This window comes from Meleagris gallopavo, chromosome 5 (assembly GCF_905368555.1).
Source record: "Meleagris gallopavo chromosome 5, MGAL_WU_HG_1.1, whole genome shotgun sequence".
NCBI lineage: Eukaryota > Metazoa > Chordata > Aves > Galliformes > Phasianidae > Meleagris > Meleagris gallopavo.
In genome coordinates, this window is record NC_139408.1 from 9,727,384 (window position 1) to 9,744,355 (window position 16,972).

Genomic DNA, 16,972 nt, shown 5'->3' on the forward strand with positions numbered 1-16,972 from the left:
AAGTTTAAAATCAAGTCACTGTTCAATCCATTATTTCCACTATTTTATGTATTCATTTGCTTCATTTTTTGCCTTTTTCCCAATATCAAATATTATGTCCAACAGTAAACTTGGAAACCTGGCCTTTCAGAAATACCTCTATGAAATGCAATCAATTTACTGCATTTACAGGCTTTTTCCAATAAAAACGATGTTTCTTTTTAAAAACAGACACAGTGTATTTGGGATACATCATTAAGAGAGTAGTAAAACAAATTTAGAGGAAGTTGCTAAATGCTACACTACCCATCACAGAATTACAAAATGCAGTGAACCCTGGCTCAGGAGCAACCACCAGCTCTATGTGAGCAATTAGCCACATCCTTCTCTTGCCCCGTGTCAGTGTAACCTCATTAAACCTACTACTTCCCTCATGTTTATCTTTGGACATTGTTCTGATCATAGTTTCATCTTCTTTGAGCCACTTGAAAAGGCATTACACATCTAAGATCAGAGTAGGATCATTACATTACAGCTGCAAGAGCTATTCATGTATAATTCAATGATTCTTGGTCTGAATTAGCTTATTATTCATAGGATCTAGTCCAAAGGCTTTTTTTTTTTTTTCTTCAAGCACAAAGAACTCAGCTGCACTCAGAAAAGTAATAGTATAACTAAACACTAACAGAAACCTTTAAAATGTTATCTTACCAAGTATTGTGCATTCACCCCTCAGCAACCATCCTGTTCACTTACGGGACATGTAGAAGTTACAGCATGGCACAGATCTGGACTGCTCAAACATTAACAAGTGGACAAGCTGCACATCCATCCCTCAAATATTACACAAAACTCCTTTCAAGCTGCTGAGAACAATGGCAGAGATTCTGAAGATTCTGCTAACTACACAACCATCAATAACTCAGAGAAAACTGATTAGAAAACATGCAAATTTAAACACTTACACATACATTGGTGTTACACAATGCAGATTACCCAAATTAAGCCTACTGAATCTGACCAGAACAATATTTTAAGTTCTATACATATACAGACAGCTCAAGCAGGCATTATGAGATGAAACAGAGCTTCAAGGCTATGCAGTAGGAATAATTTAAGTATTACTCCACACAGTGCTCAATTGCAGCCTCAGGAAGGTTTTCTTTTAAACTAGTAAAAGGAATTTTATTCTCCAGTAAAACCCACTTCAGAATAAAACTTGGCATCTGTATTACTATGCTGGAGTGGAATTACTTTTTATGTTAAATTCATAAATATTAGCTTTCCATTAAATAATTTTGCAAGTTTTTGCACAGAGTTAATTTTACCCTCATCTTTTATTTATTATTTTAAGCTTAAGTATTGACGAGACAAACATCATCTTTCTTTCAGATAAATAAATGAATAACTCTTTACCTCAGGGCCAGCCTCTGAAACCTGACTAACCCAGTCTCAGGGGGGCTACAGATATAGAGAAGCTGAAGATTCACACTTCAAGAATTAGGCTGCAATGTGGTTTAATGGATTTTGATAAGGTAGGCTCAGGTCCTGAAAAATCCCTGTAGATAAGCCTTTATACACTGACCTCAATAATTACCTTTGCTTGTCATTATTACCATTAAGTAGACTTATCAACAACAGACACTACACTCTACCTAGGAAATAATAGAAAGACTTCAGGAAAACATCAGATGGGAATACACTACGGCCTAGACCCAACAGTTTTATCCAAGAACTGCAAACTAGTGGAAAGGTATTCATTAATTTCATTAGTCACCAGCCATCAAATAAAACATCTTGCATATTATGATACAAAAATCTCTCTTTTGCGTATGTGTGCACACACAAAAAATCTTATATATATATTTATTATATTACCTACACTTCTGTCACTATCAATAGCTTTTTATGCTTAACCAGTATTACCCAAAATCATTGCAGACATTTTTTTCAAACACCCCACATAATTTTACCAGTTAGGACAGATTAATCCTAAAGTAACAACATGAAGAATCCCTCTGAAGATATTATCTTAGATCCGTCAAACTTAATTTTCAAAATTCTCACTGAACCTCAAATTTGTGTAGTGTTTAAGCCTCAGTGAGAGTCTTAGAATGAAGGCTGTTCCTCCAAATTACACTGCATGCAGACAGACAAAGAAAAATCATACTGGTGTGAGATGGTTGTCATTTCTTTAACACTGCAGGAAAGCATCTGTTTCATCTGTTTCATCAGGGCGTTTTACTCATCTAGAATTTGAATAAACGTTCTCCTTTGGAACAGACGTGGTTTACACATTCAGCCCTCCTTCACACACACAGGTCCAAGTCATCCGCATTTTCCAATCCAATAAAAACTGCAATAAATCACTTTCAGATAATTCTCAGAAAGCCACTGATTTTCATAGAAACGAAACAAAAATAAAGAAGAAGAAGAAAGGTATTGGTGCAGTCAATTCAACATCTGACATTCAGCAGCATGCAGCTAACCTTTGTGTTTCCCTTTTTTCTCCTTTCTGGCACTGCCAGTCTGACAGCTTGCAGATGCTGCCTTGGCTTTTTTAGTTGATTTCGGACCTTGGGCATCCACTACCACCTTTACATCTTCCTGTTCGGCCTCCTGTACTGCTTGAGAGATTCAGGGTACCCCATGAAAAAGAAAAAGAGAGAGAAACAAGAGAGAAACAAATTGAGAGAGAGAAGAGAGAATTCTGAGAAGGCACAAAGATGTAAGCAGACATAGCAGAATTTGGTATTTCAGATAATTCATGCAAAGAGGAGATTCAAATAAATGAGAAATTGCAAAGTTACAGTAAAAAATTGGAAGCGTTAAGTTAACTGGGATGTAGTTCTTAACCTTTTCCCTCTTTCCAGTAACATGCTAGCTGCTAGCTTTCAGGCCAAAAATAACATCAGAATATTAATGTGCTGCTGAGCTATTGTAGGAAGCACATTTCTTCATCCTAAAGTCTGCCAGATTGATCACAGTGGCAGCATGAAGGCAAAAGAGCTTCATTTGGACTCTGTAGTGTCTATGTTTAAAACTATCCTAAAACCATAAACAAGGAATTACTGGTTTTCTTCTCAGAGAAACACACCTTGTACAACTGTCAGGACCACAGTATGATGAGTAGGACAGCCAGGCACTTCAAGGAGAAACTATAGACAAAGCTAAAATTACAGACTCCCCCCAGTTTGTACCATACAAATTAATTTTTTGAAGTCTCAGCATATTATGCGTGGCACGAACTATGAATGTCAGCATAATTCACATTCTGCTAGATGCTTTCAAAGTAAAAAGAGGCTTTATCACTTTCTACAAGCATGACACACTTTGAGGTCAATATTTCAACCAGTGCAAAGCAACATACGCAGTAACTCCTTTTGGCCAGGCCAAGCCTTGAATTCAAGTAACACTAAGGTAGAGAGGCATAAAAACAATCATCTTTGTGAAATACATAAAGAAATCATCAAACTTCACACCCCAAGCAAAATAACCTGTAGGTGGGCACTAAAAAATGTTGGCACCAGCTGCTGGTTGCTGTTAATTGCCAAGTGCCAGCTTTATGAGGTGACTGATTTATCCCACAGGAATATGACCATGGCTCTCAGGGCCTCCCACCATTTCTTACTCCCAAAACTAAATTGTTCCTTAAAAATAAATGAACGAATAAAAAAACCTCAAAGGAATCTCACTGAAAAAACTGGCTACCTATAAATTTAGGTAAAAACATATCTGGCAAACTTCCGAAGGCCCCAGAAGGGCTAGTGATGACACGTGGACAGCCAGTTGTCCCTTTGAAAAGCAAAATTCTCCCCAAGTTTCTGGTCTCTGAGGCAACTTTTCTGTTTCACCAAATCCTCCATGCACACAAAGAGCAACACAAGGAGACACCAAGGAGATTCTCAGAGGAGTAAGATGGAGTCAGCCATGTCTGTGTGAATGCACCTTACAACCCCAGAGCTGCTCTCCTCAGTACAGCAATCCAGTATGAAGAGCATTACATTCATTGCACAAGGAGCATCTGGAGCACTCACTAAATACACACTCCCTTTTCATTACACAGAGGGAGAGTCCAAGTTTTACAGAGTATGTAGGTGAAACAGGCAGAGGTGTGAGTGATTAATAGCTCAAATAAACAGCTTGGCATTGCCCAGGTCCTCACTCCTGTCTTTTATCAAACAAATCCCAAGACTGCGGTCTCCTTGCTGAGCATCACAGAGCACTGCAGAAATGAACAAGACAGAACTGGAGAGAGAGTGCACAGCGTGTCAGGGAAAGTGGCACATACACAGCAGCATGGCATCCTATTTCCACAGGAATGGCAGCCTTGGACTAGGCAGGGAACCAAAGTGTCCCTGCTGCACGGTCTTTAAATAGGCAGGATTGGTCAGCCCAGCAATCTGTCCTGTTCTTGTAACTCAGTCAATCTATAAAAATGAGGGTATGCTCTTTCCATTGTTACAAAGATGATAATCCTCCGTTTAATTGAACTTCACTATTTTATAAATGACCAACATTCAATGACCAGTCAGTTCCCTTTTAAATATGACCACATTCATTCTTTCAGATGAAGTATCATCTACTTGGCCCAAAGCAATGATTAATAAGCAAGGGATGAAACATTCTGACATTGTACATTGAAAAGTTAAAGACTTATCCTCACTATCTGGTCAGCTGTCCTTCAATTAAACAAGAAAAAGCCCAGAGCTTTTTGAATTCGTTTGTCCCATGACTTCCAGTGAAAGATATCTGATTATAAGTACAGTGATGGGTGCTTCAAAGGCCAGAGAAGAAAATACCTCCATTACATTAATCTATAATGCAAAATTTCCAAATGACAGCCATTTTGAACTTACACCGTCACTGTTGTATATGGTAAACAGAACTTTCAAACATAAGTGATGGAGGATGAAAAACAAAACTTAAATCATAAATGTGCCAGTATTTACAGATGGGTTTGTGAAAGGAGTTTGCACAGAATCTCATAATTCTAAAGGAACTTTTAATGACCTGTAACATTTCATTTAAAGCACTAGCTCTAAACTAAATTCAAATCAAATCCCAAAATATCATCTTCATCACAAAACCCCACCACATTATCCTTAGCTATTGATTACCTAGAAAACAGCAGACTATCACTAGGGCTCATCCACTTGATAATGTCTTCTCTGGCCTCCCTGCATAATAGAAACTGCTATAACGATATGATCATGTGCTCAGTTGGATGTTAAAAAGTTAAATGATAAACAATGATACCTGTAGCACAGGACAAATAAAGACTTACATGCAGCTACAGGGATGAAGTTTCAACGAATGACACTCAAAAATGTATTCATTTCAAAACAAAAAAAAGATCAATTTAAAAATCCCACTTCTCTTAACTGTCAGGTGACTACATTCAAAAGTACAGCCCAATACCTCATATTTCCAGCTCTACATTATTAAAATCTTCATTAAAAAAATTAAGGATGATTTTTCCTTTTCAATTAGATTTGCATGCATTAGAATTTTCATTTAGACAAGACAGAAACGTGAGCAGAATGTCGTACATTGAGACATAATTCCAAAGAGCAAACGACACTGGACCATCGTGCCTCATTCTCTTTTGGACTCATAAACTGTAAGAAATTGCTTTGAGATAAATGGCAAGATATCAAGTAATATGATTTTAATTCTAATGTTATTCATCTTTTTGTTAAAGCGACTGCTCATTACTAACCCCAACACAGTATTACAAAACATGCTTTTTGGGAGACAGAAAATAGCAGAGGTTACTTTACCAATTGAAAATCAGAGCTAAGAGGGAAAGGTGACAAGCAAGTGAACTGGTAACACAGTACACGGTCTTGACATCAAAGTGGAAAAGGGCCCTGAGCTGGCTTTGCTTTCTACCGTCAGGAGTCCAACAGCCAAAAGTGTGGAAAGAAGTATTTCATGAACCAGTTCTGTGCTGGACAACACCACGGTAGGGCTACAACTCATAATCAATGGGAAGGATGCAATTTCTACATTATTGAATTATCTGTGATGCAGACAATAAGGAACTGAAAAAAAATAAATTGAAAAACATCAAGTGAATGACAATGAAAAGCATGTTTTTTCTGTCTGGCCTTCATGACTGTAAGTTCACACAGGAAATTCGATTCAAAGTGCCTTGCAATAAAAATATTTTTCTTATTCATTTGCATGCCTATTTTTCTTGAATACTTGCATACTCTCATGTTCTTAAATGAAAAAAGGGAAACTAACATAACATACCAAACCTTCTCACATAACAATGCCATGTGATAGGAGAAAAAATATTTTTGATCAGTATATTATGTGAAGAATGAAGAAAGTAAAAAACTGCACAAGCACACAAAGAAATGGACAGATTAAAAAATTTCACAGTAGTGGAGAGAACACCTCATGTAGAAAGATGGATAAATTATGTGATGCAAACCATTAGCTCAACTCTATAAAGCTATTCACTCTATTTATCACAGTATTTATTTGTTCTCTCACAGTAAAAGTGAAATCCAGAAAGATTACCACGCAAAGAAAGCTAAACTACAGTTCAGTCAAGGGTGTATCTTAACAAATTGGGGCAAATTAGTTGTTCTTTTCCTAGTGTTGCCTGAATTGTTCTTGTGTTTCACAACATAAACAGCTCACCGCTTTGCTTTGTAATATATAAATCTTAGTGAACAGTGTTATTAGTGTGAATTAGTGTTACTTATTCTGGCTTCTTTTTTTTTTTTTTTTTGTCAATTTAAGATTATGAAGTGACCTAGCACTTTCACAATCCTAAAACAGACAACAGATTCCAGAAGAAATATCCAGAAGAAAGGCAAAACCACTGTATTGTAGAACCAAATATTTTGTGTACAGAAGGCCTACAAAAAAGAACATATTGAAGAAAAAAAGTTGTTACATGCAAGGGGCTGGATTAGGGCAAAGATGCTGGCATGTAAGGTAATATTTAGTCACTTAGGACTATTTGATGTTCACATTAAAATGCTTATAATCAAAGGCACTGTTCCTGCAGCTAGCAACTTACAGACAGATTCCAGTCTCCCAAAAAATTATGCTGCCTGTAAAATCACTTGTGGTTCTGTGCAGCTTCTGCCCATAACACTGGTGCATTATCAGGATAATTTTACAAAGGTGAAAATACTTGTAATTGAAGCTCAATGTGACAGGGCTGAGAGAAAGAACAAGGGTACATGAGGACTTGTTGGTGCTTGAGGGACCCCAGTTCCTTCCTTGCCGCATCTGGGACTGCAGAGGATGCTGCTGGCAGCAGCCAGCTCTGCCTGCTGCATTCAGAGCCTGTGGGATGAGTTCCCATTTGTGAGGGCACTGCCGGTGCTGGGCTCACTTTCACAAGCAGACTCCTTGTTCCTTTGGGAGCTGCTGGCTGCTGCTGCTTCCCAACATCAAACTGCAACAAGGAAATGTATTTCAAGTAGAAAGAGAAGGGCGCTTTTCAAGAAGTTTCTCTCAGCTGCCTCGAAACCTTCTCAAAACTTCTAGTACCAAGAAACACAAAGAGACCTCTAAACGACTTGCTACCTGCTGTTCTCTGCAGCTACAGGGTTAGTTCGTCTATTTTGGGAATGTACTAGAATGCTAATGACTGATAATAAATCAAGAAGATGCTTTAAAGGATGAAGGGTAAAGAGACTGCGGCTGTAAGGGAGATTTCAGAATATATGCTTATTGGAAGTTAGGTGTTTTGCCCACATGATACTTGGAGTGCTGCCGGATCTCTCAATATTAATAGTCTTGTCCATAGGACATTCCTGGCTGCCTTCAAAAAAATAAACTAACACCTCATTTCAAGGTTAGTGAAATACAAGGATGCAACACACAGTTCTGATGAATGCTTAAATAGGGCTTTTTTTCTGTTTGTTTGTCTTTTGTTTTAAATGGTTAATTGACATTCACTTATAAGTTGACAGCTTGGTAGTCATCAAAAACCTGTCTCTCACCCTTTATGACACAACACCAAAATGTCATGTCAAACTTAGCAGTCCAAACCAGTGCCTTTTACTTCAAATCTGCTGTTCAACACGATACAGAACCATTTTTCTAGATGTGCTGGCAAATGTCAAAAATGGAAAATAAGGAAGCAACTTTGCTTTTTAGCACATGGTTAATCAAAATCTCTAAATTGGAAATTGACATGAAAATTGTTCAGAGAGTTTCTAATGGAAAACAATTTTAATTCCAAGTCTTTAAAAAAAAAGCCACAGCTGCAACAAAATATGGTAATATTAATGAAAGCATAACTGGCACGAATTCAAATCACTGCCTTCCTTACTGCTGTGAAAAGAAAAATCTCTCCCTGGTGGAAATTCACCATTTCTATAGATATAAAATTACTCTTCCCTGTAAAAATGGGCTTTCATCATTTGCATGAAATGTGATTAAACAGTGTAATTAAATTGTTGCAGTAAGCAGTGTATCTCTGCATGTTACTTGGTTTGTGTATGTATTTGCAATCCAGACTGAGAAGAGCTGCAGTCATAGCAGAATTTTGCAGTGCCATATCAGGCTAAAATGTTTGTTCAAGTTTTGAACAAGCACTTCAAAATAAGGAGTGTAGAGATACATGAAACCAAACAAGTGATGTGACTGCAAGGCATCACAGAATGGCAAGCAGCATTTAATAAAAACTTTAAACAAGCAGGTAGCAATATGCTTTCTGAAGGACACTGAACTGAAAATAAACAAGGTCACAAGAAAGAGAAAGTAATGAAGGATTAAGCTTATCCCACTGAATAAATGATTGTCATCTTCTATATACAATCTATGCTTAATTTCAACACATGTTCTTATTCAGCTATTTTTAATGATGAAGCAATGAAGAAGTTGTATTTAATGCTACAAGAAAAACAGGCTTCGTTTGTAATAAACTGGAGCCAAACATCATGGAAATTAATGGAAGGAGACTTATTGCTTGAAATGGCAGGCAGATAATTAAGGATCTAACTTACAGACGTGGCCCCAAAATAATATCAATACATTCATTTCAGTGCCAAGAAAAAGGCCACTATGCTCATTTTACATGCATAATTCCTTCTCCCTCCACACAGTCAGTTTTGTCCTGGACTTAATCTAGAAATACTGCTATTGAAGTACTTTTCCTGCTAGTATGCTTAAATTTGCTCAGGGACATGATTTAGCAGAAGTTTGTTAGAGTAGTATGGTTAGGTTGTGGTTGAACTCGATGATCCTCAAGGTCTTTTCCAACTGGAGTGATTTTATGATTCTACGATTCCTAGGGGCAAAGATTATAAAACAAGAGATTTTGTTCCCATTAAATATCTCTCTGCAACCTCTTCCAAATAATGAAAATAATTTCTGGTCCTACTTGATCCACAGATGCTGTCTGGCAAGTAGTGGGAACTGTAGCAAACTGGCTCGTACCCCAGCTCAGACTAACTGGACTAACTCCACTCATGGACTAGAATGTCAAGGATTCATTTGATCTCAGGTTGGCCTGTTCAATCAAATTCATCTCAGTTCTTGCAGATAACTCAAATAATTTTGCTGTTATTAGTATTTTATAATATATTAGTTATTAATATTAGTTATTATTAATAAGCCAGTATGACAGTAACCAAAAGGATTTAGAGAGATATACTTCAACATGGAAGTTATTTATAAGCTGCAGGATCTGAAAATTCTTACCTAATGGCAAAGGGTGCTTATGCAGAAAGAAATCAGCTTAAGCAGTAAAATATGTAATTCCATGCTATCTACCTACAAAGAGCTTCCCAGGCTTCCAGAACAAAAATGATCTTGACCTTTTTTACTCTACTCTCTGACAATTATTCTGGAATTAAATCAGTTTTTATTCCAGAACAGAGTTGCCCAGAGAACCACTGCAGCAAAGATAACTGCAACAGAATAAGCTATGGCAGTGTTTGAATTTCTCAGTGCAGAAAGCCTGACATTTCAGCAATTCTGAGATGTTATCTCTGACCTACTTTGAGCAAAGTACCACAGAGATATCTCCAAATAGGCATCCAATTATTTTTCGAAATCAACCAGTGCTTTTGTGCTGCATAGAATTAATACAAGGAAAGAAGAGTAGAGGAGGATGGTAGGTGTAAAGTGTTCTTTTTGCAGTATTTGCTGTACAGGAATTGACTTAACAAACGTGTTCATCCGAGCAATGTAGTTCATTCAGCAGACCTTCAACTCCCATCAAAGAGTCATTCTTAACTAAAAATCTGCATGCCTAGAACAGAAACAAATGAACGGAAAAGAGCAGAATAGTTCTTTAGAAACAGCCCAGCTGTCTCATGCATCCGACATTCCCACATACAAATGTATTCATTGAAGGGGAAAAAAAAAAGCACCAACCCTGAAGTTGAATACTGTAGTGAAAACCGGTCATCAGAACTAACTATGTATCGTGCAAACGCTAAGAACACTCCCAGAGAAGACCACACCAAAAAAGGATGCTTTCAGAGTTCTTGTAATATTTTCAAGAGTAATGTTCCCAACAAAAGATTTTAAAAGGCAATAAAGCACTTTACTAAGTAACTAAATTCTCCTAAGTTGGCTTTTGCTAACGGCATGGCTTATTACAAAGACAGCTGACCCCCAAAGGCTGACAAACTCTTAGGATGAATATGAGAAAGGTTATCTTTTGCTTCTCTGAAACCGTGTTAAATATTGAAAGGGTTTGAGAGAAAATCAGGAGATTTAAGGAGAAGAGATTAGTAAATATTCCAGTAAATGGTACAGTACAACATAACAGGAAGGGTCACACTTTACCTTAAGAGCACAGTTAATCTCACTTAAGTCAGAAAGTCCACTATGGTGCAAACTGTTGCAAAATTCACTTCAATTAACATAGATAAGAAATATGCTACCTTTTATAGGATTATAGTGCCTTTTTTTCTGAGCTATGAAAATTTAAACTTGATTCTACCTACAGTACAAAAGTTCAGTATATAATGGCACCTGATGAGCAAGAAGAGGAAATATGTTTTCTGTTTAAACAACATAAAAAACCTAAAAGTAAAAAAGTGACAATCATTTGTAAATCTACACTTCTCACAATATGATCTGTTACTCCAGCAAATGTCTGCTACAACCCTGTTAAAAGGTGTGACCACTAGCTGAAAATGACATTACACAAAAGACAAAAAGTAGAGCACACGCAGTGCACTTGAGAGAAATCTGAAACGACTGATAATTATGCTTTTGTTTGTCCTAAAACTAAGATTCTGTTTTGGCCTTTTTTGTTCCGGTGTAGATTCACATAGACATCTTAGGCTTTGGTTTTTCAGACATTGAACCCTAACTACTCTGCCACCTAATAGAATTCTCAATCTGAAAACAGCCACTGCACTCCCAGTACCCTTCTATTTCAGCTCACGTCCCACAAACTCATCAACACTAACAGAAGAAAGCCTTTGGCTATGGAGTTGAATTCAACATATGCAAAGCAAGAAAGACTGAAGATCACTGTTCTTTATACCTCTCGGATGTACTATCAGCCTGGAACGAGACCTATAAGAGACACAATATTAAAAATGTGTTACCCAAGTTTTCTCTAGGATATCCTGAGGGAAAGTAAGCACCTAAGCATCATCAGGGGCAACTAGCATGGGCTACCTGAATACAGAACTAAATAACGACTGGTTTCCTTAGGATTTATTGCTGATGACAAAATTCTCTGAACAGTACAGAAATGGCTTTACAATTTTTCACCTGAAGTGTCTCTGTCCCATTTGGAAATTGTCATCTTTAATAAGAAACCGCAGACCACAGTTTACAACTTTTGGATATTCTTCTCTACCTACTCACCTACTTTAATGAAACTTGCAGAAATGTAATATCTTTGAGGTTGTGATATACAAACTTAGTTGAAATTAGTTAAGAAGTTTCAAATTTATCATTAACACTGATAAGAGATCCATAGACTAGTACAGTATGAGCTTTACTTCAGAGGAAGCAAAGGCTGATGACACTTACGTATTGCCAACTGCACTGAAAGGGAAGCTTGTTACCTTCCTCTGTTCCCTATCCTTCTATGGTCCGATGGTTTTTATTCCCAAACACAAATGAAGGTTATCAATTATTCAGTAGAAAATAACACCTTTCTTCTCACAGCATGAACTTAGCATTGACAGCATCATACTACGACTTGCAGTAAACATGCATGCAATAGACCATATTCATATACCATGGTATATGGTGCTGCTGTTGCTGTTAAGATATGATTCAACCAATGGTGCTTGTTCTTCCGAATGTTTCGTTCTACGCGCTCTTGTGCGACTGTCCACATTGGACTGAACCATTAATGGCTCCTGGCGCTTTTTTTTCTGCTTCTGTTCTAGCAATGCTCGCTGAGGAAAATACAAAGAAAATCAGGTTACTGGACTCCAAACAATAGCAATCTACGATGAAAAACAATAGATCATCTTTAGATCTTCTACGTTTTCTAGTGGTGGGAATTGGCAAGTAGGATCTTGGGTTATTTTGGGTAATAGGAAATCTTTCGGGGAAAAAAAAACACCAACCCACTGCTAAAACACCTTCTGCTGAAAACAGCAAATAATTAAAATAGATCCTTCTGAGCACTCTATCAGCTGTCAGAGCTTACTTGGAAATAACCTTTGGAAAAACAACAGTGAGAGAAGCTGTGAAGCAATGGGAGGGTAAGTAAGGGCATGAGACACAGAGATGCCAATTTAAATTTCCATAAATCAAAAGCAGATCATCTGCAAATTAGAAACAAATGATAATGCTGGACGTGAGCTTAATCTAATTATACAAGACAAACTTTAACTAAACATTTGAATTTCTCAGCTACACCTGCAGAAAACCAAAGCAATACTGATGGAATGCAAGGAATTATCCTGGCAGTCTCACAGATTTCTTCTCCCAGTTGCTTTGTTGCAGTTTCCATTGATACCTCTCTGTTTGAGACATCTTCCACAGTCTCAGAGAACAGAAATGTTAATATTACTTATCCATTCCCTTACCACCTCTGTGCACATATATAATGATATCCTGCTTTTAAAAGGGAGATATGCTAGAAATTAAGAACAAGAATGGAGACTGGAGCCTTACAGCTCCTTAAGGTGTCTGTAACATTCCAAGATAACTTCAGAATGGTCAGCATAACAATAAGCAGAAAGTGTTCTCACTTGAAAATGAAATGCTAGTAGACATGCAAAAAAAAAAAAAAAAAAAAAAAAAAGAAAGAAAAAGGGAGAAGAAATGGATGTAACAACAAAAAATTAAACTTACAAGGTTTAATTATAAACACAAAGGTTTACGGAAGAGGCATCACACACAAAAAAAAGGTGAAATGGAAACCTCAAACCCCATTAAAATTTAATGGCAAAATTTCCTGAGATTTCATCAGAGAGATTTTGAATCATTTTCTTGTATGAATCATGCAGGATAACAGTAGCAAAACAGGTAATATAGAACATAATGCCACTGGTTTGTAGCCACAAGGTTAAACACAAGGAATGAAAAGGAAAAGATGTAAAAACCTTGTGGTAAATATCTGTTGGCCAACAATTTTGCAAAAACCTCTTGTCCTTTCCAGTCCACTGGGTGATAAACACATTGTAAGCAAACTTAAAACAAGTTCAGGGCAGTAGAGATGTTAATCTCATAAGAAAAATTTCCATAGAAGTTAGAATTTTACTTAAGCTGCAACCTCCACAGACTTCTCATTTGCATTCCCTAATCAGAGATGCAATTTTCTTGCATGATATATTTACCATTACCAGACATGCGTGTTGTAAATTTCACTGCTCCAAGATCTAGACTTCAGAAAGCAATAAGATACTCCTCCAAATCTTACCTGTCTGTCAAGCTTCTGCTGACGCAGGTTGCTCCCCTCATCATCCAGAACACTGTAAAGACAAGTACATAATTAGAACAGATTTATCACTCAAAATAAACACCAAACAGCAATCACTGAAGCCAACTGCCACAAAAACTACTTATGTAAAACTTCTACTGTGCTCCATGGAAGTTTGCCTGTCTCAACTCGCAAAAGCTGGCTTAAGAGTTGAAATGCAGTCTGTGTAAAACTGGAAAACTCTGGTTCACATAAACTTTAATAAAAAGTTTATATCAATCAGATCACAAAGAAATGCAAACTCTACAGTCTACAGCTTGTTTTCTTCTCCACCATCTTTTAATGGAAATGTCAACGTATACAGCAACGGGATTTGACTGAAAATTTGCATATAAATCATATACAAAGTAATGGGCATTAGCAACTCAGCAGTATTTAAAATCATCTTAGAAAAATTAACCATCCAGACTTTGCACACTGAACACCAGAATTTATTTCCGAATACCTGAAGTCACACTTATTGACATGCTGCTCAATCCTCAGAGACTGGCAAGACAAACAGTATGGTGCCACTGATGTATTTCTTTCTGCTAATTGTTAGTAGTTGGGAGATTAGCTCAGCACTTCCAATTGTTTTCATTAATTAGATGTTAAGACTAATGGTATTGCAATCAGAAAACTTATGAGGTATTTTATCAAATGACCGACTATACTTCTTTTCTAGAGAATAAAGGTCTCCACTGTAAGAACATTATGGTTAAACTTTGAATGCAGATCATTAAGTCTTTTAAATTGTAATATATCACCTACAAGGAATACTCTGTAACAGAAATAGCCTCTTACAAGCAGAATCCATTTCCTCTTACAGCACTTAAAAAAAAATAATAAAGAGATTAGCCCCATTTCTATAATCACTCTTAACTATTTAAGAGATAAAAAGGAATCCTGGACAAATGAACCTGCATTCTGACATATATAAAGCCAAATTATATTACAATGGAAATAATAAAGGGGACTTTCCATGTATTAATACATCCTCCTTAGGAGAAAAATCAATCTAGTAGTAGAGCTTAAAAAGACATAAAGATGGTCATCTTACCAGCTTCATCAAGATCTGCAATTAAGTACTACTGGTAGTATCAGCCTTTAAAGTTCATACAATTCTTATTTCTTACTAAGACTGGCATTCCAAGAACTGAAACTGTGTTGTACAAGAACCTGAGGAAGGAAATAATGCAGTCTCTTGTAGACACAATGCATTATTCATAATAAAAAAAAAACCAAATTCTTCTGCTTTATACCAAGCATTCTTAATGAGATAAATTACAGAAACAAGTTACAAGAAGGCACATATTCCTCCACGGTACACAATATCTGCTTATCCAGGGGTGTTTTAGTACAACCACAATACATATTAGCTGCACTAATACCCAGTCAGATACCTTCCAACTGACAATTGAGTAAGAGATACCAAGAAGAAACTTTTGGGCTTAATGGACTGAACAAATCCTTCTCATTTAAGATAATGCTAGAGAAAAAAACAAAACCATGTAATGATGATAGCACAGATCCTAAGAACTGCAGAGGCAGCAATGCATGTGCAGCTGTAATAGTTAGAGAGTTCAAGAGCCAATATTGCTCCACTTCAGCAGCCATTTACAGAACTAAGGAGAAAACTCTGATCTCTTCTTTCATATTCTGCTTTATAAAGCAGACTGTGCTGACACCCTCAGATTTGTTCAATGAGCTATTTATATACTTCTCAGACATTCCATAAAGCATCAGTTCAGTAGTCATCTTTACGTGCATATAATGTTTTCAGTACTATGCTGGATCAGCTTTAATTCCAAATTCTCTATCACAGACGAGGTGTATGGGCACTCAGGATGTCTGTAGCTTCCTCTGCTTTCCTATATCACATCCTGATGTACCACACTGTGTAGAACAAGGGAGAAGGGAAATCTCCTCAGACTTGCTTTAAACCTCACCTGGGTTTCCAGGTTTGCAAGACTACAACAAGCTAACCTCAGGTCCAACTAAACAAGCACAGATCTCCTTACTCTCAAGCCTTACCACAGTAAACACAGCTGTTTCAGTAACACCACAGCAAAAATCAGGCAGAGGAAGGTGTGATTTGCATTGATTCAACATTCCAGGAATGCAAAGCAACTGTATCAGACATGCTGAAGGACTGCCAAGAAAACGAATTTCCATCTAAAAGCTCTGGATACCATAACACGAAAACACCCTTCCATATAGCCCTTTTACTGTAAGACATTGGTAAGGGAATAAATATAATCAAAGCTGACAGCAAGAGCATCATGCCTTGATACCCACCTGCAAATACCTTCTGCAGCTTCCAAGTCTTTCTTTCTGTGACTTCATATTTTATCAAGGGCTGGGTCGTTTCCCACAATCCTTTTGTAAATGTGCACTTTACTACAAGCCTTGCCCTTGCTGCAGTATTTAAGCTGCAATGCTCAATACTAAAACTGAACTCCAGCTTTCTTCACAGACACCAAGGTTCAGCAGAATACAGTTCATCAATTCTCTCGCATTTCAGATGGACGGAATTGTATTAGAATGCTTTACTGCCATCACACAGCCACACCACTCTTCTAAGTCCATCACAGTGTAGACAGGGCCTTAAAAGTAATCCAATTACTACCAGTTATATTTTAACAATTACTAAATTCATAATCACTGAAAAGCTGTGATTTTGTCCTTTCTTGATGCTTATGCAAGCCTAGAGTAGCTAGAAAGAACTCTTTCTAGAAAAGGATCCAATGCAGCCTGTATATTCTTCTGATATAATTGCAAAATCTCTGGTCTGAGACTGTACTCTTTGTTGTTATTTTCTATGAGACCTTGGAACTGTTGATTAACAGCCAGTAATTCACATACCCTGAATTTCAATGGAAGAACTCTCCTCAGACTGGGTGACTTCCAAGATTTACCATAAAGGAACATTAGGCTTTGGTTAAAAAAAAAAAAAAAAAAAAAGAAACAACAACAAAAGATCTGTTTCTGGAGCAATGCCATCAAGCCCTCACTTTTGCTGCAGACTCTAAGATGCAAGTGTGTCTGCATCTGTTACTTCTTGCACTGGTAGGTTTCAGGCTCCAAGAGCTGACATACATAGTCAAAATAAGTGAGATGGAC

General features: G+C 37.1%; 1 protein-coding gene across 5 annotated transcripts in view; it reads right to left on the reverse strand.

Moving 5' to 3' along the window:
• TUB (TUB bipartite transcription factor) overlaps positions 1–16,972 on the reverse strand; it is a 136,442-nt gene that overhangs the window by 31,671 nt on the left and 87,799 nt on the right. For 2 of the 5 annotated variants that reach the window (XM_085224189.1, XM_019615328.3), the window contains exons 2-4: positions 13,811–13,862; positions 12,173–12,335; positions 2,469–2,603 (exon numbers count right to left, since the gene is read on the reverse strand). In XM_085224189.1, the coding sequence (XP_085080315.1) occupies positions 2,469–2,603; positions 12,173–12,335; positions 13,811–13,862 (350 nt within the window). Of the gene's footprint in view, positions 1–2,468; positions 2,607–12,172; positions 12,336–13,810; positions 13,863–16,972 lie in introns of all 5 variants that reach the window. The other 3 variants (XM_085224186.1, XM_085224187.1, XM_085224188.1) reach the window with 2 other exon arrangements.